The sequence below is a fragment of the Haliotis cracherodii genome, unplaced genomic scaffold (genome assembly GCF_022045235.1).
Source record: "Haliotis cracherodii isolate W230 unplaced genomic scaffold, xgHalCrac1.p SCAF_16, whole genome shotgun sequence".
Taxonomy (NCBI): Eukaryota; Metazoa; Mollusca; class Gastropoda; order Lepetellida; family Haliotidae; genus Haliotis; species Haliotis cracherodii.
Genome location: NW_027266271.1, coordinates 16,985,465 through 17,013,447, shown reverse-complemented (window position 1 = coordinate 17,013,447; position 27,983 = coordinate 16,985,465). Strand labels below are relative to the sequence as shown.

General features: G+C 39.1%; 1 protein-coding gene across 1 annotated transcript in view; it reads left to right on the top strand.

The window, feature by feature from the left end:
• Positions 1-22,476: 22,476 nt before the first annotated feature.
• Positions 22,477-27,983, top strand: part of LOC139463885 (protein OS-9-like) — a 62,768-nt gene continuing 57,261 nt past the window's right edge. Inside the window, exons 1-4 of the mRNA XM_071245296.1 lie at positions 22,477-22,623; positions 25,476-25,649; positions 26,606-26,669; positions 27,446-27,522. Coding sequence (XP_071101397.1) covers positions 22,477-22,623; positions 25,476-25,649; positions 26,606-26,669; positions 27,446-27,522 — 462 coding nt within the window. The remainder of the gene's footprint in view (positions 22,624-25,475; positions 25,650-26,605; positions 26,670-27,445; positions 27,523-27,983) is intronic.

Below are 27,983 nucleotides of genomic sequence, written 5' to 3'. Positions count from 1 at the left end.
AGTGGTTATTGCTTTACACCATATCAACAATTTTTCAGCTATTCAGTGAGAAATTCTTAATACCGTATTCGACATAATAAGTCTTGTGTACATTGATCAATCGGAAGGGGTGCTAATTGGGAGTGTTCACTAGCCAATATATTAGCAAATATCGCCGTGGGCGCTTATTAGAGCGGGGTGCTTATTACGTCGAATACGGTAATGCATAAAGAAAAAAATATTTCCAAACAATATACAACACCAATACGTGATTTCACAGCTGACATAATACACCAGTCAATGTCACAAAAGAATATATAAAACATTGGTTATTTGAAATAAAAGCTATTACTTATCATAATACTTGATTTCCTTCAGGAAATTGCTTGCCTGGCTTAGACTACTTTCTAGAGTACCCTGTGAGAAGCTCTAACCCTGTAACAATACTATCCGATCTATTAAGGAATGTGGGTACAATGTGTGAAGCCCATTTCTGGTGTCCCCCGCTGTAATATTACTAAAAGCGGCGTAAAACCATACTCACTCACTCACTATTAAGGAATGTCAGCTTATTATCAGGGAAGAAAGACTAAAGTGATGCAGCTCTTAGGAAGTTTACCACTTTGGTAAAACCCACCAGCACAAGTATGGTGATGACCTAGAATCATAATGGGGACGGATTGGGAATCCAAAGCCATGACTATACTCAAAGGATATTGTCATGCCTAAGGGACACAATATGAGCAGAGAACTGTAGTGCTCTAGATGCCAGGGCAACCAGTGCCCCTAGCTCATCCAGGAACTGTCCACGCCCAGCAGCCTATTTGGCCTTCAAATCCTCATTCTAAGACCATCATGAGATATCTTGCCTATATGAGATAACCTGCATGGATTTCATGTCCAAATTTCATCTGCTAGATGATGAGGTGAAGTGAAATAGGGTTTAACATCATGTTCAAGATCATTGCACTTATATTGTGATGTGCATACACAAGTGGGTGTGTGGGTGTGTGGGTGTGTGGGTGTGAGGGTGTGTTTCAGCTTGTACTACCCAGGACTTAAGCTGGTTTTATAGTGCTAGGCCACTCAAGCCACTGGACCAAAGAGGCAGTTCAAGCAGACGCTCTAGCCATTTGACCACGGAGGCAGTTATGGCAGACACTCTACCCACTGGACCACAGAGGCGGTCCAGGCAGATGCTCCATCCACTGCACCACAGAGGCAGTCAAGGCAGACAGTCTATCCACTGGACCACAGATGCGGTCCAGGCAGATGCTCTATCCACTGGACCACAGATGCAGTCCAAGCAGACGCTCTAGCCACTGGACCACAGATGCAGTTTGGGCAGATGCTCTGGCCAGACACAGAGGATGAAGAATCAATAGGCCCGAGGCTATCACAGATTTGTACACCACATTATTTCATGTAGACAGAAACAGGTGGACATAAACGGCTTGACACGGCTCATACAGATCACAGACAGGGCGAGTCCGATTCACATGAATATTTAATATGTCTGCGAGATCAATTAGATTACGCTGCCACACACCAACTTCATCTTCGTTATATAATGCTGGAAACATGTTCAGGGATACTAATGACCTTTAAGATATCTCTTTGATGGTGTTTGTGTCATGCACCATTATTCATTCTACACACTATCAAGCTCACTGAATTTTCATTAACGTTGTCTTCAGGTCTGTATTCAGAGTATGATAAGTATTTGTCAAGTCTAGTCGACTTAATCTAACTTTCCAATCAAAAAAGTGAGTGAGTGAGTGAGTATGGTTTTACGCCGCTGTTAGCAATATTCCAGCAATATCACGGCGGGGGACACCAGATATGGGCTTCAAACATTGTACCCATGTCAGGAATTGAACCCGGGTCTTCGGCATTACGAGGGAACGCTTTAACAACTAGGCTACCCGACCTACTCCTCAGAGTTTGTTCCCTGTTTACATTTCTGTCTGTCTTATTCATTTCCAGCTTGTAGACAAACTTAAGCATTGAGAACAGGGTCAGAATCATAGCCCTCAAAAGCTACTGGTCAACGAGGAGAGCCATCATTGGACATTGGGCGTCTCCTTGTCCTCAGCACAATTTAGCAGTCGTGGACTAGCAGCATAGCATGAATTTTGAAGGCTGTGACATACATCTTTCTCCTGTATTAGTCACCAGACTTAACACTTCATACACACAATCCGTGACTTTATACATCACCAAGACACTGATGCTGAGACGCTTCACCCAAACTGCAACACTTAATTCGTTAAATGTCCAATCTGTGAATCACAGCTCATGCCCAACGGCAAGTAAGCAGTATTACCTGAGTTCAAAATACCAACAGCTATATGACGAGTGAGTCAAGTCAAACACTGTTAGGAGGGGCGGCCAGCCAGTAGCACCTTTCATTACTATGCGGAAACACGCCCAACCCCACTACACTTGTTACAGTAATGGGGCATGTGCTGTTTATGGAGTTAGTGGTTAGTAAGTGGGATTGAGAGTGTACGGCCATGTCATTGCATAATGCCACCTCCTCCTCTAACCCTCCTGGAAGCGAAGCCTCCCAACTTGATCCTGGGGTTAAGCAATGCACTGGATTGGCTGAGTGAGTGGGTGAGTGAGTGAGTGAGTGAGTGAGTGAGTGAGTGAGCGAGTGAGATAGATTAAGCAATACAGTCTCTCTGTGTGAGTGGTTGTGTGAGTGAGTATGATGTCATGCTACTTTGAGAAATATACCAGCAATATCACGGCAGGGGACATCAGAAATGGGTGCAATTGCCCACTAGGGGAATTGAACCCAGGACTTTGGCCAGATGAGTTAACACTTTAAACTCAAAGCTACCCATTGGTGCCTCTTCATACCACCAAATGAGTTACAATTAAAATCCACAATAAATAATGAGAAACGACCAAAGACAATAACTAGCAAACATTAACAGACTCTGAAATGAACAATAGCTAGCTTAACGTTAACGGACTCACAATGAACAATAACTAACTTAACGTTAACAGTCTCTACAATGAACAATAAGTATCTTAACATTAACAGACTTTGCAATGAACTATAACTAGCTTAACGTTAACGGACTCTACAATGAACAATAACTAACTTAACGTTAACAGACTCTGCAATGAACTATAACTAGCTTTACAATTAACAGACACTGCAATGAACTATAACTAGCTTTACAATTAGCAGACTCTGCAATGAAATAATTTGTAATAAGATCCAAACCCATAAACACTCATGTTCAACTCTCTACTGAGATTAGTGATGTGTACTGCAGGCAAGTTAAACAGACTGAAAATATAACTCTATTAGCATTAAAGCTAATCAATAGACATGTCTGATACAAATTGAGTCACTGGTGAATAAATCTAATATCTAATCTACCATACAGCTAGGTCACATGTGTCCCGAGCATAGTCACGACTGACAACTGGGTCATTATGAATTCATATTCATCATAATAACTAGAAATACATACAATGTGTCAGTCACCTCTCCGTTACATGTCACTATAAAGAATAGCACCAAAGAACTGTAGCTCATCGGGTACAATTCCACTGATACACTGAGTATGAAGAATGCATCACGTTGTTTGTGTGTGTTGTTTGTTTGTTGTTTAACACCGCACTCAGTAATGGCCAGCTAGTATGAAGACAGCAATCTGTAAATAATCCTGACTGGACCAGACAATCCCGCGACTGACATGACCATCGATCTACACAATGGGGATATAATGACATGCATCAACCAAGTCTGACTACCGATCCTGTTAGTCACCTCTTAAGACAAGCATGGGTTGCTGAAGACAAATTCTGACCTATCTTCAGCTGTCATGTAATTCTTTCCTAGGGTAATGTGGTTCATGTTAATATGTCTGTTATATGGTCTCCTTGATTTTATCAGAGGATAATGACATCAAAATATGTTCTAAGAAACTTTAAAGACAAATATGGTTACAAATATCCCTATAAAGCTTCATTGTCTTTTGATAAGAGCTGTGAGGTGAAATGGGGTTTAACGTCGCGTCTAAGATTATTGCACTTATATAGCGACGTGCATGTACGTGTGTGTGTGGCTGCTTGTACTAGTCCGGACTGATGCCGATTTAAAGTGCTAGCTCACTGAGATACCATGCCGCAGTTTAACATGAATACCCCACTCAGACACAGTAAACTGACTCCGAGCTGACCAGTCCTTGTTTTAGCCCCTTAATGCCGAGCACCAGACAGGGCAACAACAAGTACCATCTTTTAACGTCTTTTGGTATGACGCGGTCGGGGATCGAACCCCGGACCTTCCGCTCTCCGGGCGGATGCTCTACCACTAGACCACGGAGGCTGTCTTTTGATAAGAGAAGAACAAATCATAATATTCACAGTGGTGTTTTATCATACTAAATTTCTAAAATCCAAGAATTCGAGGTTGGACTAAAACATAAAATGTTTTGTATATAAATGTTTTGACAAAACCAGCATGTGAATATTTTGTTACCCTGATGTGTAGATGTCTTCGTCAAGATATGTTGCTGGACTACCATAAAGATGGACCCTCCAGCCATTTCAGAAAGTCAAACTTAATGGATGGACGACAAACAGGTTGACAAATGAAGGACTAACAACAGACACCTCACCATTACATAATCTCCCATACACCCCCTGTCCTGATGTGATCAATGGTGATAGTGTTACGAACAATGACTGACATCCACTAATTTCAAACACAACTCATAATTCATCAACAAAAACATCACCATCTTAGAAATTCAGTAAACCTTCATATCAGACAAAATAAGAATACTATCTGCAAACTATTGTCAATGTTCGGATATGAATTGTTGTCTTGTTACAAAACAAGTACATTGTATCTTAATTATAAATTATAGGAGATGGAGGGAACCGAAGATAAAATACATAATATGATTTTGAAAGAGGGGCAACCATCCTGTCAAGTGTGTGAGTGAGTTGGGTTTAACACCGCTTTTAGCAGTATTCCAGTCATATTGTTTCGTGTCAGCTTAATATGGAAGGAAAGCCTGAAGTGATGAAGGTCTCAGACGTATACCACTTCGGTGAAACCCACGAGTACGGGTATGGTGCTGACAAACCTAGAAACATAATCAGGGTGAACCGGGATTCGAACCCACAATCCTAAGTTTCTGGCGTGCCCCAGGGATGCAACTCTGCACAGCGAATAGCTGGGCCACCCGTGCCCCCCATCCTCTCAAGATAACACATAGATTGAACACAATCGGCTGTTTATTAAAACCATACACAAGTTCATATTTTGTTGTCAGAGTGAGTGAGTGAGTATGGTTTTACGCCGCTTTTAGCACTATTCCAGCAATATCACGGCTGGGGACACCAGAAATGGGCTTCACGCATTGTACCCATGTCGGGAATCGAACCCGGGTCTTCGGCGTGATGTGTTAACGCTTTAACCACTAGGCTACCCGACCGCCCCTTTTGTTGTCAGAGATCACGCAGTATTACACAACTTGTTCACGTCAATAAAACTAAATCTTTTTGACAATAGTTACTCGGCAATTATATTCCCTTTCCGCCCTGCTGTTTTCTGTAAGTAATCTGTAATATAGACAAGAAAATATTGACTATCCTTGAAAGTTTTGGGCTTCGTAGGGGGGCATGTATACTTTAAAGATTACTTAAGTTTGTAAGTTGGTCAGGGGGCACTTACGAATTCAAATTAATAGGCTGTTGTAGTCCTAATCAGCACTGTGGCCTAATACATTAGCTCTCTACTTGTCTTGCACTGAGGATAACTCAAATATTTATTATTTGTTGTGGTCCCTAATAATAATGGGTTATGACACAGCAGGCGAGTTTGTCGTAACACTAGAATCAAAACATACACTGTCGTTTCAGATTGTGAGCTCTGAGGGATAGGTCCATAGCCTCATTTGCTGCAGTAGAGGAAAGCAGTGTTCACTGAAACGTCGCAGTGATTACAGCTTCTCCTGCAGAGTCTTACAAACATAGGTTCACCTTATTTATTATCACGCCATCAAGTATGGAATGCATGAAGTCAGATCAACATTTATAAAGTGTGTCTCCCGATATGCAAAATACAACACAGGTGCAGATTCATATAAATACAATTATTCCACTTTGAAAATATACCAACTCGATACTTTCATTAACTATTTTATTTTTGTCAATAATGGTACTTATGGAAAAACTTTGTAAATACACATGGCCGAGTTATATAAAAAATATATAATAAACAAGCGATTGATATCTTTAAGAAACCATCAGCAACCTACAGAAGTATGTTATACTGAAATAGTGCCTGTACTTATCATTAATGGATGAACGGGGTTATTTTTCAGTCAAGACATTGAATCTGTTCTTGTTCATTGACAGTCTTTGTCAGTAATAAGTAACAGTATCTGTTATCTGTTATTATAAAAAGTGAGATAGGAAGGGGTGTAAAATCGACCCACTTACCCCTAGAACTTATACCAATGGCAACATAAACTCCCAATTAACTTGAACAAAATGTTAACATATACGATAAAGTTGTTATTTACTGAATAACGTCAGATCTAACATAATAAGAACATACAGGCATTAGATGACTTTCCTCACGATCAAATAAAGTACACCTTTTGTCTAGATGTTTTAAATTTACTTGATTAACTTTTTCCTCACCATATTTGTGCAATAATTAAACAGATCACCCAATTCAATTCCAGCGGACATTGTAACAAGCCTATACTACAAACCATCCCAAAGCCGTCATGTACCTCCTGTCTACAACATAGACAGGTAGAGCGCGACACATGTAAACAACCAAGTACAGTAATGGGACAGCAATGGGACATACACCTACCTTGCCAAACAAACGCCAAGTCCACCAAACACTCGTTTGCAGAAGCATAGGCGTAAATCCAAGATTGTATATTCCTGTATGGCGTTGTGCACAGTATTCCAGGAAGGGACAGTGGTCTAGTGAATCTAGATGGCACGATTAAGTCTGGCCTGCTGAGGACTGAACAACTCAACACACCTTGACAAGAGCGAGCCGCACTGTGCTAGACCCATACAGAAAAAGGGGCCATCTCAAAATCTACATGGTCATTTTACACTATTTCATGTTTGACTGCCTGTCGGCATATTTTTACTCTTCATGCAATGGCTTTAGAATAAATAACTCACAAGGATGTTATGTGCACATTTAATACAAAAAACTGCACTGTATTGACAGGGGTGGTATCAAAACCTGGTTTTCAATTTGTACAGGTGTTGAAGTGATCATGTTATTGGCTGTATGTAGAGAGATAGTGTGTTGACAATTTCAATCTGGAAACATATGTCACATTGATTATAATGATTTTCTATGAATTCTGCACATCAAATGTGTTCTGACATAGCAAGAAGCAAGACCATTATCCAACCATTAATTACACATGAACTGAAAATCAATGATTTGATGTCCATCATTTTCTAAATGCTTATTTTTGGTGACATATTAAATTTGTTAATAAAATAGAGTGCAAAAATATGCCTTCATGTTTGGCATAGCTGACCTAACAACCACATACACCATCTGAAGCTTATCGAACATCATTCTTCAATGTCATTAGAGCTCAACATGCAGAATCCTGTCTGACATACGAACAAAAAGTTTTTGCACTTATATCGTTGCAGATAGCAAACATCATACCAATTTAATTTAATGCTGCATTAGATTCCCTCGATTTGGAACATCTTTAATGTACATTAATTTCCCAAATGGGGCATGAAATCACATTTTGTGGAAGAGTGATTGGTATTTTCTGCTGAAAAGAAAATCAAAAAGGGCCAATTTAAGAAGGGAGATAACTTCCCGTTCTAAATATGTTTCATTTCACTTTTTGTTAACTTTCACATCACTTTCAAGATATAACTGTAACACAATTCCATTTTCACAATTTTTTACAAAATTTTAGTTTGCCCACTGACTAGGTTTTAGAAAAAAATATATGTGACATATACTAAATAAATTCATTAATTATACAAAGGCATGTTACAAGCTGTTTCTAGTATCAAGGTGAGGTGAGGTGAGGTGAGGTGAGGTGAGGTGAGGTGAGGTGAGGTGTGGTTTAACGTCACATTCAAGAAGCATACATGCATACATGAGTGTACTAGTCCGGACTAATGACGTTTTTATAGTGCTAGCCCACTGATATACCATGCATAGATGAATACCCTACTCAGACACATAATACTGACTCCGAGCCTACCAGTCCTTGTTCTAGCCCCTTAATGCCGAGCACCAGACAGGGTAACAACAAGTACCATCACTTGATGACTTTTGGTATGACGCGGCCAGGGATCAAACCCCCAATCTTACGCTCTCCGGGCAGGCCTTCTGTCCACTACACCATGGAGACAGTCTATGTACAACAACTAAACAGTGGAGAAATATATTTTTCTCGGTATTAAAAAACAAATGCATCAATCCAATTCTTGTAAAATTTCATCAAGTTGAAAAGACACTGATTTTATCACACCCCAGGTACAGAATGCGTCAACACATTGAACCATCTCAAATCCTGTTCACATGACAAGGTGATAAGAATCTTGTCTCCCTCCCTTCATGACCATAAGCCCCTTTAAAACACATTGCAACGATAAGCATCTCAAACAAATTTAAACATTCTTTTTTCAAAATGGTTGACAAGAAGTTGTGAGTCGTGCTGTGCAAGACACGGAGGCTGTCTCTGACGCTGCAGCGCACATGTCGAGAATGTCAACAACCTGCCTGTGATGTAACTGAGAAACATGGTACATCTCTGTCTCCTCTGACTCACGCCGTGTCATGACTCGGTGCCATTGAGACGGCAGACATTCGAGCCACTGCATAGGTCAGTGATAATGTCATTATCTGATAATAATATCTGACTTTATCAGAGAACGTAAGAAACATGCTGTACGACCTCTACAGATCTGCAATTTTATTATTGAAAATATTTTTCATTTGATTAGATTATGAAAATACAAGAATAAAATTTTGGATAATTTTCTCATTACTTGGTAGACATTTGACATGTTCAATTGTTCTATTGTTTCAACAAGGTTAGACACTTTCACTAGTCTGCTAGTACAGATCTGGAAGGTTCACAGTAGAACTATACATTTTTCTCCAAAATTCTGGTTATGGTACCATAGTGACATGACAGACAAACTTAGGCATTCATCTGGAACATATTTCAAGTTTTGTAAAAAGGCCATAAAATTCTTGAATAATCAAATTTGTTTTTAAATTAATATGATTTTCGTAACAAGAACAACTATATAAATTAGGACTGATTATCAATTACAAATCTCTCCTTCAAAAGCAGCTGTGTTTAACTAAAGAATGAAAAGGGGCCATGTTAAAATCCTTAAGTAAACATTATATGTTCAAGATTACTGATTTGATTCACAACATTTCAATTCCATAGCCTTCAACCTCAAGGACGCCAGGACCCGCATTAATTTAAAAAACTGTTTCAACAAACAGTTTCTCTTGTGAACTGTTATGCAGAAGCAGCAAGGAAAAACAGAGAAATATTCGAACCAAAGGATGACAAGAACATTGATTGAGTTTCAACATCACCTTAGCAACCCTTTTTTAAGGCACAGCAGTAAAAAATACAGTATTAAATACAAACTAAAATCAACATAATTGCAAAGAGCCTTTTTTCAAAAACAGGATGTTTATCAGGTAAATTCAAAGGTTTAACACCAAAGTCAAACAAGTTGTTTTACGAGAGGCAGGCAAACCTGTTTAATTTGATGGACAAACAGGAAACTACAACAAAGTTACCTCGTGGACCCAAAAGACAAGGCAGACCTAGGATGGCGTAATACGTCTGTGGTACATCGTGCGCAACTTGATGCACTGTGTAAATATTTGTCCGTCAGTTTCTTCTGTATTGTTTGGAGGTGAGAACACTTGTCTGGGGAGTCTTCCCACTGAGCAATGTTTAGGCTGTACAAATAGCCCTTTGTCAACTCAAACTTTTTACTCAGCACCTTCACAGAACAAATTTAAACACTATTTTGAAAAGTGTTGATCTCATTCATTGGAATGCACAATACAAAGCTTCTATATGTATGGCAATTTAGTTAAATAAATCAAAGATTCAACTCGCGTACCAAGATAGATAAAAAGAGCATGTAGTTTACTGTGTCTATACAAACAGGTAAGTTTACCACATCTGCACAACTTCATCTAAATAAAACAACTTTCCGAATGTTAAGAAAAGCTGTTCTACTGTTTTCCATAACAATCCTAACTCCTAAATGTCCAAGGCACCTAAAAAAGTCTGAGAAAATATATAATTCTTCATAGGACGAAATATAATTATGGGATAAAAAGTTCAAATTTCTGTTGACAGTTCACCCCCTCCATGCCCTTTGAAACATGTCCATTCATGCACACAATGAGGATCTTACGGTTTGAATTTGCTTTTTATGTTTGTAGAATTCCGTATGAAGTATCAAAATGTATAATCTTATCTTAGAGCATAGTTTTAAAGCCCTACTGCAGAAACAAATTATCAGTTACTAAACTACATCAGTTAGTTTATCAGCATCATACATAAACCATTAGACAAACATATAGTCCCTGGAATAAAGCTATAAGGGTACAGAAGGGGATGTGTGTAGGCTGCTAGAGCTGAGAAGGGGATGAGTGTAGGCTGCTAGAGCTGAGAAGGGGATGTGTGTAGGCTGCTAGAGCTGAGAAGGGGATGAGTGTAGGCTGCTAGAGCTGAGAAGGGGATGAGTGTAGGCTGCTAGAGCTGAGAAGGGGATGAGTGTAGGCTGCTAGAGCTGAGAAGGGGATGAGTGTAGGCTGCTAGAGCTCTAGGGTCTAATCATTGTTAAACATATCAGTGATCTATTTTCAAATATATCATAAAAAAAACAAAAGAAATAAAAAATAATTTCAAATACACAAGTAAAACTATTGTTACATTTTCCTTGTTGGACATCTATTTCTGAGTACTTAAGAAATTAACAAAAGTTTCAGAAAACATTTTTAAATGTTCACATGAATGAGAATGAAATGTGTAAAAGTTTGCATGTTTGGGATACATTTTATGAGTGAGTTAATGAGTTTGCTTTGAAGCTGCATTGAACAGTTTTTCAGTTATTCAAAGGCATGTCATTGTGATCTGGGAGGAAAGCACAAAGTGAAGCAGGTCTCAGACCTTTACCGCTTTGTTTAATCCCACAAGCACGGGGATGGTGCTGAGACATCAGGAATCACACCCATGGGTGTCAGAGTCTGGCATGACGGTGGGCTGCAACTCTACAGTTTATTCCAGGGCATCAGGCATCTGGACCATATGTGACTCCTTTTTCAACCCAGCAACACAGAATGCAGATGTAAGACTGACATGTTGAAGCTTGATGACATGCTCAGAAATGCACAATCCTGTGAAAACACCTGTCAGTAAACTCAAACCTGGTATTGCCTTCTACTTGTGAAGGATGCTACATCCCATCTGTCCAGACAACATAACCATACCTTCTGTACCTAGTAAGACAAGAAATTATCTAAACAGCCATTACCATAGTGACACAGAAATTGGATGAAGCTCCTCTAAAATCCTAGTTTTTTAAGATTCACATGTAAAACCAGTTTGGTCAAGTGTGTGTTCCACTTGTTTAACACTGCCCTCAGCAATATCCTAGGTATGTGTTGCAGTCTGTAAATAATTGGATTTGAACCAAATAATCCAATGATTGATATTATGAGCAAATGACCCATGCCGTCAGTGTACGGTGACAAGGCATCAACCAAGTCATAGAGCCTGACCACTTGTTCCATGTCACTTGTTACAACCAGCAGAAGTTTCAAATGCTGGGGACAAATTATGCCTCGAAAACCCCAGTGGTTCCCTATATAGTGGACCGCCTCTGTGGTCCAGTGGTAGCGCGTCCGCCCGGAGAGCGAAAGGTCTGGGGTTCGATCCCTGGCCGCGTCATACCAAAAGACGTTAAAAGATGGTACTTGTTGTTACCCTGTCTGGCGCTCGGTATTAAGGGGCTAAAACAAGGACTGTTCGGCTCGGAGTCAGTATACTGTGTCATGTTAAACTGCGGCATGGTATCTCAGTGAGCTAGCACTATAAATCGGCACCAGTCCTGACTGGTACAAGCAGCCACACAAACACACAAACGTACATGCACGTCGCTATATAAGTGCAATAATCTTGGACACAACGTTAAACCCCATGTCACCTCACCTCGCCCAATATAGTGACCCCTTATGACAAGCAAAGAAAAGCTAGAATATATTCAACCCTGGGTCCCCGAGGGGCAACATGTGACAATGACAATGATAAAATATGTCACTAACATTCTACAATCCATGAATGGGGGCGACAACCCAATTTGAACTTCAAGTAACCCCAAGTTAACCCCTTGTATAATCTGCTGTGTCTCAGGCAGGATGCTGTGGATATACAGGAAGACAATAGCACTTGAGCTGGACAGTCAATGGTCAATTAAAGCTTACGATACAAGATCACCTTATCATATCTACTAAATTTTCAACATACCATAACATACTTGACTGTTGGGAGAAAGAGATTGCTATTGTGAAAACTTTAAGGAGACAATCATATTTACATTGTACATTGATATGGATGCCATATTCACCATAATACGCACGCCAGGCTTTTAGAAAATTGGAGGACGACCTTATTAAAACAAGAGTCATCAGAAGATGACAAATCCCCCTGGCCCCTACAAATTCGACAGAACAAATTATCTGCCTGTTAAGTCCACTTGATGAAGAATTTCTATCTGATCTGTCTGTCAGTATACAAGAGTAGTTATTGAGCTATCAAAACAATACCATGGAATTGGGATTCGGAACTTTATATTTCTATTTCAGGTACACACCAACATAAACAGTCAAAGTCAAACTTGTTGCCAGGGAAAAGGAAAAAATATAAATTCTAACATTCCCTAAATAGCAAAAGGCATCAGATGACAAACTGGTCATGTGTGTGCATAGTCTCAAGGAAGAATACCTATTAGTTTTAAAGATGTAGTCAAAGTCAAACTTCTTGCCATGGAAACAGGGAAAAAAATTATCTAAATTCCTAAATAGCAAAAGGCACCACTTCAACCCCTGAATGATACATGTTCCAAGTTTGATTCAACACTGTTGAACAGTTTTTTTAGTGCTGCTCCAGAAACGACACCTACGGACGGACGGACAGACTGGCTGATTGCTATATCCCCCCGCATTATATACAGGGGGATAACTAGAGGTAAAACGATACAACATTGTCGGGATACGATATGTATCATGATACAAACGTCATGACACGATATGTATTGTGATACCGGTATGCATATTTATGTCAAATCATGCGGAAATGTCTTGACTATGAATTATAATTCAGAGCAAGCTCAAAAGGAAAAGCTGGCTGTAGACACATGTTCATTGCTGCTAATTTTAGTCGTGAACTTATTAACAACACATTTTGCGATTTTTGACTGACAAAAACGCCGGGGTTAAATCTGTTTTGAGAGATTGTTAGTGAACAAACTTAGTTTAAATATTTCAATAATACACTATTCAAAATAAGTTAAAGACCACCCAGTTTATTTCATATGGCTAGAGTTAATCTATCATGGCTGGGGGTATTGCAACACACAGCCTTCCAATTGTTTGGAGCAGTATTGTTACAAGGCAGTAATATAACCCTTCAGCTCTGCTGTAATATAAATGCTATATACACAAGAAAATATTGACTGTCATCAGAGACCATATAATAGATATGGTCTCTGCTGTCATGTAAATGTTCGGGTTTTGTAGGGGATGCTGACTGATTGGTCTAGATGTTGCACAGAGAGAGTTATTGGAACAGGGCGCTTAATATGGCAAATACGGTGACTGTTAGGAGAAAGAGATGGCCGTTGCAAACTGCTTAGGAGGCAAATATCTGCTGGATGTTTAGCAGCAATGCAAAGGTATAAATGTAAAATAAACTTTAGTTCATCATTTGTGGCACTGATTGTGTTGAGATGTTATGAATCTTATTATCAGCAAAAAGTCTCACAAACTGACACTGAAAGGGTACAGTCATTAAATCGTCACAGCTGAGCATGTGGTCATTGCACATGTATAGTTTCATGCAAAACTATTCATTAGTTTGAGAGTTGGGGCGAGGAAACAAAGCCTAGAGTTCATTGAGACTAAGTTCAAATTGTTGTCCAAACGTAACAAAACAAAAATTAGAAAAAATTCAAAATAGCAAAAGGCACCAGTGAAGCTGATGAACAGTCCATATCCCAAGTTTCATTAAAAAATGTTGAACAGTTTACAAGTTATTGCCCCGGAAATGAATGCTACCCTTGTTTGACACTATGTCGAAATTGTTTCCATGAAAACATAAAAAAAATATTTTTTTTAAAAATTCAAAAGTAGCAAAAGGCACCAGTTAAGCTGATGAGCAATGCATATGGTAAGTTTTGTTGAAAATCATTGAACAGTTTTCAATTCATGGCTAGGAAGGCAAGACCGAAAATCAATTGCAAGTTATCCTGTGGTATATGATCGGCTGACCAAGCAGTATTGTTTATGTTTAAGTTTTTTCTTAAACCTAGTCATCAAAATGTGTAAAATGTCACCATAAACTATCAAGCCATGTGTTCTACACCCTGTCCTTTCATGAGCAAGGTGTGGAAAGTCAATACTCGACTCGTTACCCGAGATCGCCAGACAAACAAAAATATCACCCTCAGTTGTCTGTGGACAGCCTTTAAATATAGCAGACCTTTAGTCAATTTTGATACATCATTTGTAGGAAGTACTAATAAGTTATTAAAAAGTTAAAACATCGCTAGTATAACCAATCCAACTGATGGCAACGTATTGTTTACCTCCTTGTTCTGATTTCAATCATGCTCTCTGATTGGTTGATCATAGTACCAGGTCACAGCAGTGGCTGCTCAAAATTTGATTTTGATTCCAAACCGTTTGTTAACGGTCTAGCAATGGATGAATTTATTATTCATAGTGGGAATAAGCACATAAATATGAAAGCTGATTCATGAATTTCAAAACGAAAACAGCTTGCAGTAAAGACCAACTTGTGATAAAAACACCATTTTCGGTCAATAATCTGGACAAGTAGACTTTGTCTGTGGACAAGTTCACTATTTCAATATTTCCACACCCATGACAAGAGACATCACAGAGTGAGTCAATGAGAAAGAATTCAACCAATTTCCATAGTCAGTTTTATGTCACTGAAGTTAAACAGTACAACATATTTGATACAAATGTTGATTTCATAACAGCCTATTACATGATAAATCGCAAAAAACAACAATGAAATAAGCATTGTTTATTTCACAATAAAACACTGTTCTATAATGAAGTCATTTCTTGAGATTTGAACTCGTCGTAAATTGGACCACTTTATTTTTTAGAGGGTAGCGAGTTCTTCCCCTCAGACGTAGCCGGACAAAACAGATAAACGCAATGGCTGACCGATCGCTTCTAAAAGTGGGCCCGATATGGCAATCAGTTTTGGGAGAAAAGGTGCCGATAATTGACGTGAGGATTGTGAGATTTATCAGGAAATACCAAACTTAACCCCGCTGTTCATAAAATGGACATAAACTGGTAAATATGTTTAATGGCTGATTAATTTTGTAATTTTAAGGTTGTAAATAATGTTGATATATCATATAAGAAATAAAGACTTTATCGGACATCAAAACACTGCAGGGAGAATAAACAACTCAGGGCAGCACCCCTCATGGTTAATTCTCTCTACAGTGTTTACTGCACAATAAACTACTCCCCCTTGTCATTTATTTGTTAAATAAAGTAGTATCATACAGGTTTGTCTTGCGTGATTGTTGTTTAATGCCTCAGCAATGTTCCAGCTATATGATGGCAAACTTTAATCAGGTCTGGACCAGACGAGCGAGCGAGTTGGGTTTAATGCCGCTTTAAACAGCCGTTTCAGCTTAATGTGGGAGGAAAACCTGAAGTAAAGCAGGTCTCAGACGTTTACCACTTCGGTGAAACCCACGAGCATGGGTATTGTGCTGACAAACCTAGAAACATACTTGGGCAAACCAGGATTCGAACCCACAATCATAGGTTTCTGGCGTACCCAAGGGACGCAACTCTGCACAGTGAATCGTGGCGCCTTAGACGACTGGGCCACTCTTGCCCCCTGGATCAGACGAACCAGTGACTGATTTCGTTTGGGAAGTGCCATCACCATCTCAATCTCTGTTATCAGTATCATCCTACATAATTTGTTTCGTGTTATTTGATTGGATGGCTTATATTCCATTGTGTCGTTTACCTCCCACTCATACTGAAGTTATAGCAGCAACACAGTCAAAGGTATTCGTAACATTACTGAGTAGGGTTTTACCCAATTTTTAGCAAGATTCCAGCGTTCAACTCTTTTCATATTATGGAACTTAGGAGCTTCTTCGGAGCATGTAGTTGTGTTGGGGAGGTAACTCTGTTGGTAACTTCACGTGTGAGGTGCGTCACATGCACGAAACTTCACGTGAAACATAACATGTGTTCGCCGGGGTCAGCCATCTTGAATTCTATGCACGACTGCAACATTACGGAAAATACATTTGAACCTGCTCAAGACTTGGCAAACGAAGAATACAACATTTCCTAGAAATGAAATCTATTTAAGTCTCTGTGGGAAGAAATCTGATGGTTTTTTTACACATTTGTAACATTCTGGATCTAAAGCAATTGCAATAACTACGAGGTTAACCCACCTACAGACTTAAAAGGGTTAACTATCTAAACATTCAGTCTGCAAGCTGAAAGATGTCATATTTTGACTTCTCAACCATCGTCAACAGCTGATCAATACACAGGGAGGGTTTCCCCTATTCTTTTACTAAAGACAATTCACTCTTTTGCATTTAGGAAACTTTCGAGAACCTAATTATTGACAGGAAATAATCAAAAGTATTTTTTTCAGTGTCAGTGATCTTTCCCAATTTGTAAGATTTTCTTTTAGCAATTAAGTTGAAGCCACATCTCAAAGCCACTCCAGCCTTTGACTTGGATACAAATGTGTCCATAATAGCGTTGGTCTTCAAGCAGAGGAATCATGGTCCTCTTTCATGTTTGGGTGTTTTATGTCATAAACTTTAATAACAGGGAATTTTACAGAGTGAGCAAGACAGAATTAACGCTGCTTTGAACTCATTCCAGTTATGTCATGGCATGTCAGCTTAATGTGGGAGGAAGGCCCGAAGTAATGCAGGTCTGAAGATAACTTCCTTTGGTGAAACCCTAGACTAACATCTAGTCTCTGAAATGAACACATCTTACATAAAAAAACAGTTGTTCAGTTATAATTATCTTAATAAAAATATAATAAAAAGGAGCCCAGTGACTCTCTTCATTTTCAGATACTGCAGTGATCTAGACTTGCCAAACATTATAGACTTGCATGGGCTGTATTTGATATATATTTGTATCAGGGTCTGTAAGACAGACTAGTGAAACCCCATCTTCCCTGGGCAAGGGGGTTAACTGACTACAAAAGTCCAGTTTCCACCCTTGCCAAACTAGACTGCAATTATGGAGTTATGTTTTGGCTGGACTAACCAGTCTTTGCATAGTCCAATCAAAATCGCCTAACGAAATCGACATCCAGTTCGTAATACCGCCGTGCAGATTTCAATTGATTTCAAGATTTGCAGAGCATGTGTACAGTCAACTGGGATTTGACAGATATTTACCAAATGTTTTCAGGTTTTTAATCAAGGTGCTCATGTGATTGGATGCACTTCGCGACGTAAGACCCTTTTTGTTACAAAAGAAATGTTGATTATCGAACAGATCATCTTGACTGGGCGCCACCATTTTGTTTGAGGCAAATGCAAATGATATGAGAGGTGGAATCTGATTGGTCAATAGGAATGACATAGATGGGACATAACTTGTTATATCCACTGGTGGCACAAACATCAAGCCCAGAAATTCAAGCCTAGTTCCGCAAGGGTGGAATCTGGACTCTTATAATCAGTTAACTCTCTGCATCACGAACATGGTGAATCCCATGACCACGTTTACAGTGCTGACAAACCCCAAAAACATAATCAGGGCGACCTTTCCATAGTGTGACTTGGTGTGAGTGTACAGACTAGAAAACTTACTATAACGAGTACACATTTTCAAGACAATACAGCTATTTGGAATGTTCTTGTTATTTCTTGGTCATTGTAATAACTTGTCCCAAGCTAGAGTCTAGTAAATTTCTGTTTGGCCAAGCAATCTCAGTTGATAACAATAGATCAGGGATGGAATAACTCCAAAAATCTCTGAAATTCTACAAGCCCTTAGATACATTTAACAATTAAAAAAACTGCTCCCAGCTCTGGGGTTATAGTGCTACTGTCCATCCCTTTAGTTAGTTCACAGAGCTACAGATAAGCAGCTAATTTGCGTAAAATACCCCTCAAAACTATTCCAAACCCAATTACTTTTAATTAACTTGTGTACAGAAACACATGCATTAAATGAAAAACACAACTGTTTGAAAACAGCATGCGTAAATACCCAATGAAGCTTTTTCAGCATGCGTACAACAGAGCTCATTTCCGAAACACAATTACAAGTTAATTTACTTTAAGAGTCAAGCCTGTATTTAGAGCCGTTACATCTAAAACATTATTTCATTTTTTTTAAATCTGAAAATGCTTACTCATTTGGGGGGATCCCCAATAGAGTGATGAATAGATGAGTGAAATCATATTGGTTACCCTATGAATAATGTAAATTTGTAAAAACCCAATTAAAATAGAAACCTTCGAGTAAAAACTCAATTGCTCAAAAAGTTATCTGGAGCTCTGAGTTCACATAATAACTCTAAAATCCTGATAAGAGCAAAGAACATATAAACTTAACATTATACATAAGAAAGGTAAAATTATGAGTGAGTGAATTGGGTGGGTGTACCCAAGGGACGCAACTCTGCAGGGCGAATCACGGCGCCTTAGACGACTGGGCCACCCGTGCCCACGGTAAAATCATGAAGAAATAGTGAGTATGGTACGATGCTCTTTTCAGCAATATGCCAGCAATATCACACTGGGGAAAGCAGAAATGGCCATGACATTAAAGATTTGAGCTAATCTATAGATCTATAGAAACAGTTCAAAGTGACAGACTATACGTCACTATGATGTTTTTTTCCTGTTATAATCATCAGCAACACTTTCACTGATACATTCAATTGTGTCAAACAATTTGTTAAGAAAAACCCACAGGGGTCTCTTATCATGACTTAGATTACAATGGATGCATTGTCTACATCACAAGGTTCAGGTCAGGATAAGAGTAAGTGAGTGAGCCTGAAGTGACGCAGGTCTCAGACGTTAACCACTTTTGGTGAAACTCACGAGCACTGGAATGGTGCTAACAAACCTAGAAACATAATCGTGGCAAACCGCAATTCGAACCCACAATCATAGGTTTCTGGCGGGCCCAAGGAACATAACTCTGCACAATGAATCACGGCGCTTTAGATGACTGGGCCACCCATGCCCCATCAGGATAGGACAATTTGAAGACTGAAAGTGTATTAAATTGCCAACTTAGCAAATATTAAATTGCATGTATGTTTATATCTAAATGGCATCATATACCATTTGACAGTGATGAACCACTGAAGGGGTCTGGTGTTATGGTATGTTCTGTTACCTCAAAATATCAAAGACACTTCAGTTATACAAAATACATTTTAGTATCCCTGGTATCACACTCTAGTTTTTTATTCATCAAAATGATTAAGATATGCTATTATCAATTTGTCGTCTGCAAACTGATATAAACCAATATTCCCCAAATTTGATCTACACATTCTTATCCTTAACACTATATACTATGGATTTTGCGATATAGATCTAGACTGGTTATGCATTTTTAGAAATATAGCTCAAATGGTTTTCAGAATTGTATTTTGGGGAAGATTTGTTTGTTTGTTTGTTTGTTGTTTATCGCCGCACGCAGCAATATTTCAGCTATATGACGGCGGTCTGTAAATAATCGAGTCTGTACCAGACAATCCAGTGAGTAATAGCATGAGCATCGATCCACGCAATTGGGATACGATGACAATATTGTATCAACCAAGTCAGCGAGCCTGACCACCCGATCTCGTTAGTCGCCTTTTACGACAAGCATAGTCGCCTTTTACAGCAAGCATGGGTTGCTGAAGACCTATTCTACCCCGGAATTTGGGGAAGAAATTACAGACAGAGGGCAAGCAATGACAGAACTGAAGGAGCATCATCGTGTTGTTTGATTTATATTTTCGTGTGAATTTGTCACGTGACACCGACTGTATGTCTTTTCTTAAGTAGTATTTGAGCAAGGTGATTATGGTGGTTTTTTATAAATATTTCCTCACAAGACTGTTTTTGTTTTGTTCATCATTATGGCATAAATATTTCTTTCTTCTAATGAATACAAGCAAAGTAAAATGAGATGCGATCATGTGTGTGCTATAAGGTGAAGTTGTGGTATTTGGTCCTTGGCAATAACTGGTTGCTGGCCAGTAGACTTAGGCCTATTGGTATTATGAATTTACAAAGACAAGAATAAAATAGATAGATCTATATAAATTAGACTAATATATTTCACAAATATAGCATCAAGTTTTTATGTGTCACTAAGAGAAAATTAAATTTACCGTATCTGTTATCATTCAATACTCTCTTCACGTTAGGCTACATGATTCTGCCCAGTCAGTACTTTTGTGCGACATGTTTCTGAGTGAATGTCATATGTCGAGAATATGTCATGGTACGAACGACCACAACTCGGCGTTAATTAGCAATGACAACACTATTCATCCATCCGTTTTGTACATCAAACGCATTTTGTACTTGGAAGTGTGATTTTGTATCTGACTGTTTCGATTTTATTGCACTTACACATTCCTCTCACCGACTATCCTCATCAAATCGCCCGCCGGGAATCACTGAATCTTCCCATCATACATTGTAATGCTGAGGTAGACTAAGTTGACACAAATTGGGTACCGGAATACAAACGAATCACGGATTTCCTAGTCCTCTGCAACACGCTAATATGTATTGAAGCGCTCGTACAATATATACTTTATACGTCCACCAAAGTAATGAAAACTTAAAGACTTGAAAATCGTTTGGCAGCAACTCGTTTTCACGCGAATTTGTGTCAAATTGCTTCCTCTGTCTCTTGCTTTTATAATAAGATTACAAATAAAGATAGCAAACTACCATACGTATACATCGATGGATACGTGTTTTAGGACGCTTTCCCAACAGTTGTTTGATCAGGGTTACAACATTCAAAGCCTCAGTAGAGCTTTCGACCCGTGGAGATCAGGTTGGTTTGGTTGGTTTCTTGTTAAATAATTTTGTCTGTAAATAATAGCGTCTGGACCAGACAATCCAGTGATTAATATCATGAGCATCGATCCACGCAATTGGGATCGATGACATGCATCAACCGATTCAGCGAGCCTGACCACCCGATCCCGTTAGTCGCCTTTTACGGCAAGCATGGGTTGCTGAAGAGCGAGATATCCGGGGTAGAATTGGTCTTCAGCAACCCATGCTTGCCGTAAAAGGCGACTATGCTTGTCGTATGAGGCGACTAATGGGATCGGGTAGTCATGCTCGCTGACTTGGTTGATTCATGTCATCCTATCCCAATTTTGTAAATAAATGCTGATGATGTCAAAAATCACTGGATTGTCTGAACCAGACTCGATTTTTTATATAGCTGGAATATTGCTGAGTGCGGCATAAAACAACAAATAAACAGTAAAGCTTTCAGAATATGTGATAATAGACATGCGGAGGACATTTCCAAATGTGACGCATCAGTGACAAAAATTATGAGCGATGCAATTCCAGTTTTCGACTTGTACAATATGTTCCCGAATTATCAGGTGAACATTTGACTTGCCTTTGCAGATGTTTGTGATAGGTGCCACCTCACCTTTTAAATAGTGATTCATAAACATATACTCATGATATGATATATGGTTGGAACAAACAAAACATACTTTAATCAAATACAATTCCAACAAGCAATAACCGAATGCTAACTAAATTAAGGAAATTCTTTTTCCATTAAATTGAAGGAAACCTATTTCCTAGCTTCATCTGTTATTTAACCGGATATCACAATTTATTGTTGTTCTGAAAGTAATCATTATGTTATTTTTTGCTGATGTGATGCAAATGCCCCCAATAGAGACAGTCTTATAAAGTTACATAAGCAAACGCGATTCTACAGGAAACGATCATGAAATGTGTTTGGCTAAAAACTATTCTGGCACCAGTTCAAATAAGTTCAAATATCACCTGGTTCCGTTATTTTTTTCAATGTCTTCGTAGGTCGGAATTGTTATTTCGAATCATGTTTCCCGTCCATGTTTTGGAATCGTAATTTACAGGTGCTTCAAAATGGCGACCAAAACAAACAGGCTTTTGCGTGTATGTTGTCTCCTGGTGCTGTTTCTAGCGCAGTCGAAGTCATTCCTTGATTTTGAGGAATTAAAATCTACTCATTATGGTATAGATATTGTCAACGAACCCGTGAAAATGGGACAGGTATGTAAATTATGATGCTATGGCGAATTCGTAACGAGATGTAATATCATTTATCATTAATAATTCTACCTATTAATGAAAATAACAAAATTCATCTGTCATAAGGACACGTTGGCATACTGTCCTTGAGGGCTACTGTCAATGTCACCAGCGTAAATGTTAATCATTTAAATCATTGACATATGATCAGGTGATGACAGCAACAACCCTGATGACAGCTAAAGGCCTGCTATCACCAGCTGATCACCCGTGAAGACACAGTTAGAATCGGTCTTCAGCAACCCATGATTGTCATAAGGGTGTACTATGCCTGTTGTCAGAGGTGACTAACGGGATAGGGTAATCAGTTTTGCTGACTTGGTTGACGCATGTCATCATATCCCAATTGCATAGATCAATGCTCATGATGTCAATTACTGGATTGTCTGGTCAAGACTTGATTATCGTCGGATTATAGGTTTCCAGACATCGTACATTTCGGGAAGCCATGTTTAGCACGGTTACTCTTGCTATAAAAGGGGGTGTAGCATCTAACAGACATTATGAATACTATGGGGCTGGTTGGTTAGCCTAGTGGTTAAAGCGTTTACTATTCATGCTCGTCACGCTGAAGACACAGGTTCGATTCCCGACATGGGTACAATGTGTGAAGCCCATTTCTGGTGTCCCCCGCCTTGATATTGCTGGAATATTGCTAAAAGCGCAGTAAAACCATACTCAGTCAGTCAGTGAATACTCAGATGATGGCTTGTTTTTAAGAGAAAGTGTCTTCTATAAGTACATGAGGTGTTTTACAGTTGTTCAGTTGTGATTAGAGAGAAAACTATGAATGTTTCTTAAGTATGCGAAAACCCATAACAGGAATATTTCGGTTCACCATAAGAAGGTGGAATATTGCTGAGTGAAGCAGTAAGCAATAAACAATCAAACAAACAAGATAATAACCACTGGATACCAGTAAAAACTGACCAGCGCTACAATGAATCAGCTGATTTGATCATAATGGTCATTTGGATGGTCAAAGCAGACCACAGTTAATTCAAACACACCAGTAAAATATCAGATTAAAACCAAAGACTGTATCTTTCATTATGTACAGAAAGAGAAATAGTTTTGTTATGTGTCATACGTTACATAGTGGTACTTGTTATCTATGATAAACAGAATAAAACTTAAGCTCACAAAGCTTTATGATTATTCATGTCCTCTATATAAGATGTTAATCATTTACTATGCATATCTTAGCGATAAAAGTTTATTATCTTGCTAAGGTTGTTAAGGGAGAGAATTCCATCTGATTGCAGTATAGGGAAATGTTGTGTATACAGGCTCAAATCGGACAAAAACGGGATATGATTCTACCAGCCACAAAGTATGATGATACCAGACATAAGTGATTTTTCCAGACAAGTGCAAAGACAGCACATAGGAAAAAATTGTAGAAAAAGTTCATTAAACCAGAAAATCATCTGAAATAACAAAATATCAGAAAATATATCTTAAGATGTATATACAAAAATTGTGAAAATAATTTGTAAAAGAGTAGAACATTGTAGAAAGCATGTTACAAGTTTAAAATAAGAACATGAAAAGCACTACTTTAATGACAACTTGTCCTGCACCTATTGTTATGGGTACAAATTCACCCCAGCATGGTAATGGCTAAGATAATAGGGGGCATCTCACTTAAGACAAGTATATGGTGAATATCTCAAAAAATTATAACGACGCAACTAACTGGTGAACTCCATTCACATACCCTGAGTTCAAAAACATTTTAAATATATATCAACATGATCAATGAGTGAGTGAACATATTAATCGTTTAGTACAATTTGAGCAATAAAAGAAATTACAGGCAAGAAACTGTGGTAAATGTGCAGGTTGATTTACAGTTTATTCCTAATTCTAAGAGGGATTGGCACTTGTTTTTTGTCGGCTGCAAGTTCACAATTAGACCAGATGTCAAACTTCCATTCATCGGACATGTTCCCAAAGAGGATGTCCAACGATCATTAACACCACAGAGGATTTTGTCACGAAGCACCGTTATATGTCTCTGAGCAGTGGGACGATGCCACAGATCAGATCGAGGGGTGACATCCAAATATGTACAAATTCATTGAGATACTGCAGGTTCAGATGGATAATACTGCAATCACAATCCAGGTAGTTTGATGCCACCAAAGAAGAAGAAGTAGCGAAACCTAGGCCATGTCCTTTAGAGGGAGAAGAGACAACTTCTTGAGATTCAGTAACCAGTGAATGATTATCACAATGCTGTTTCACATCTGGACTGGGAATTATGTAAATGGAAATTTAAATGTAAAATTAGTAGTAACCAAATTGGAATTACTAATTTCCAAATTCATGTTATATAGTAATATCTCATGTATGTCTTTGTAGACATGTAGAAGTCACTAATATTTCATTAATGATTTTTTCCCCAAATTGCCTGCCAAGGGTTTTTAGCTTGTTACTCCTGTGTTAGATGATCAGTGAGCCCTCTGTTCTTGCCTCCAAGAGGGTGGAGCAGATCTCTAAATATTGCATCCTAAAAATTAAGAATGGATGTTCATAAGCATGATAAGATCCTTGATTAAAAAGTGGTAAGGTTATCTTTAAAAAAAATCAAAATAGCTGCCAATGGAATTTGAAGAAATATGTTCTGCATGTTCATTGACATCAGCAAGGTCAGATGCTTTACACTTAACACATATCCTATATGCAGGCTCCACTGAGTCGTCCATGACTCCTTGCAGAGACTGGAAATCAAGCCCCTGTAACTATTCTTTTTCACAATTATGTGTATGGCATATATTCCTTTGGCTTGACCTTTGTCTTTGTTTCAGGAAGTACCTGGCAGCGTTGTCCAGCTAAGTTCGAAGTTCGGCCAGGCGTACCAGTGCAGCTTCCCCAACCAGGTGGAGCAGGAGAAACAAAAGGAAGAGGAGGAGAAGCTGGCCCTGGAGACGGGGATACTGCAGCTGCTGAAGCCCTTCACCACACAGGGCTGTCTGTTTAAGGTGGGGACTGGCATATTACAGCTGCAAGCCCTTCACCACACAGGGCTGTCTGTTTAAGGTGGGGGCAGTGGGGACTGGGATATTACAGCTGCAAGCACTTCACCACACAGGGCTGTCTGTTTAAGGTGGGGGCAGTGGGGACTGGGATCTACAGCTGCAAGCCCTTCAACACACAGGGCTGTCTGTTTAAGGTGGGGGGCAGTGGGGACTGGGATATTACAGCTGCAAGCACTTCACCACACAGGGCTGTCTGCTCAAGGTGGGGGCAGTGGGGACTGGGATCTTACAGCTGCAAGCCCTTCACTACACAGGGCTGTCTGTTTAAGGTGGGGGCAGTGGGGACTGGGATATTACAGCTGCAAGCCCTTCAACACACAGGGTGTCTGTTTAAGGTGGGGGCAGTGGGGACTGGGATATTACAGCTGCAAGCCCTTCACCACACAGGGCTGTCTGTTTAAGGTGGGGGCAGTGGGGACTGGGATATTACAGCTGCAAGCCCTTCACCACACAGGGCTGTCTGTTTACGTTGGGGGGCAGTGGGGACTGGGATCTTACAGCTGCAAGCCCTCCACCTTTCAGGGCTGTCTGTTTAAGTTGGAGTTGTTTATGGTTTAGTTGGAGTGAAGTTATTGATCTTCCTAGCTTGGAGACATACACGAAAATGTTTATTTAGGTTTAAGGAACTGCAAAATGACATGTTTGTGGAAACACTCTCTTAAGGTCAACCATGTGAACCTTTAGTGAAACAGGTTATTCCCAAACACCATTTTCATTTTGACAGTTTGGATTTGAATACTGATCCTTCATTGTTAAGCCTGAGCATTATGATGACGATACTTGCCATACATTCTAATCATGTCGATCATTAAATTTTCCAACTTGTCTTTTGAATATTTTGGCACAATATTCCGTAACTTGTGAAACACTTACATGACAGAAGGTTTATTCTGTTGCAGACAAAAGATTGGTGGAGTTATGAGTTTTGCTATGGAAAGTATATACGTCAAATGCACATAGAGGGTGAGTACATGTGCACCGGTCATGATGACACTTCCTATACAGTGCTTGTGTCTTCATCTTGTCGGTCATTGTTTTGCCCTGACAGAGATGTTGTCCAGACATCCTCAGATGCCGATATTCAGCCAAGAATCTGCAGCAAATGTCTTTGTAAATAACCAAACGAGAATTCACAATATCCCAAATCATTTTAATATATGTAACTTATAACTAATGTTATGACTCTGGAGAAATAACCTGTATTTTACTGATAACAGGATTAGCTGATAGAAAGAGGTATTAATGCTTAGATGTATAGTTTTACATTGAATGCAATCTCAAAATACAATGTTAAAATACTTCTGAATTTAAAAATATGGAACTCAAGAAAAATCCCACGATTTTTCCCCCAATTTACCAGCAGGGGATTAATCTCTGCCCAAGATTTTCATACAGAACGACTGTTTAAGGAATGGTTTCGTATTTAATGTCGATTTAATTTGTGGTGATATCACATTGTGACCTGCAGTGCTTCTTCTGTTTGGGTTCACTGTGAAGAGTTGCATCCCCTTAGCATACCAGGAACCTGTGATTGTGGGTTCGAATCCCTGTTCGCCCCGTTTATGTTTCTTTGTCTTTACAGTGCTCATGGGTTTCACCAAAGTGGTTAATGCCTGAGACCTGCATCACTTTGGCTTTCCTCCCACATTAAGTTAACATGCAGTGTTTTAACTGGAATACTGTTCAAAGCAGCATTAGCCCAACTCACTCACTCACGCACTGTTTCTGTTTGCCTACAGATGGTAATGTCAAAGGAGAAGTCATTTACCTTGGCCATTATGAATCAGATTTTGATTGGGACAATGACACTTTAAAGGTATAGTAAACAATCTTTTACAGTTATGATTTAAATATGTTGAGAAATATATAAATAGGGTTGTTGCTGTAAGATGCATGCCAAGTGGTCTTTGATGCTGCAACTAATTGAGCAGAGTTGCATCCCTTAGTCTGCTGGTTGCGGTTGGGCTAGGACGGGTAACTCGAGTCTGGTAGGTTCTTAGTAGGAACCGGGTACTCACAGTACTACCCGGACCCATGGTTAGTCAAGTGATATATTGTGTAATGACAATAATAATAAACTCCATGGTTACTATGCATGCATTCCTTCTGACTTTTATATCTTTGAGTAAAGATAAAGCTTCTCTATCTCGATCTTCTTACTTCAGTCAACGTCAGTGGATTCATGATCTGATCGGTTTACATGTGCATCTAAACAGTTTTTGTCAGGGTTCAAATGAAAACAATTCTCAGTCAAACTTTTTGTACCCAACTCTTGAG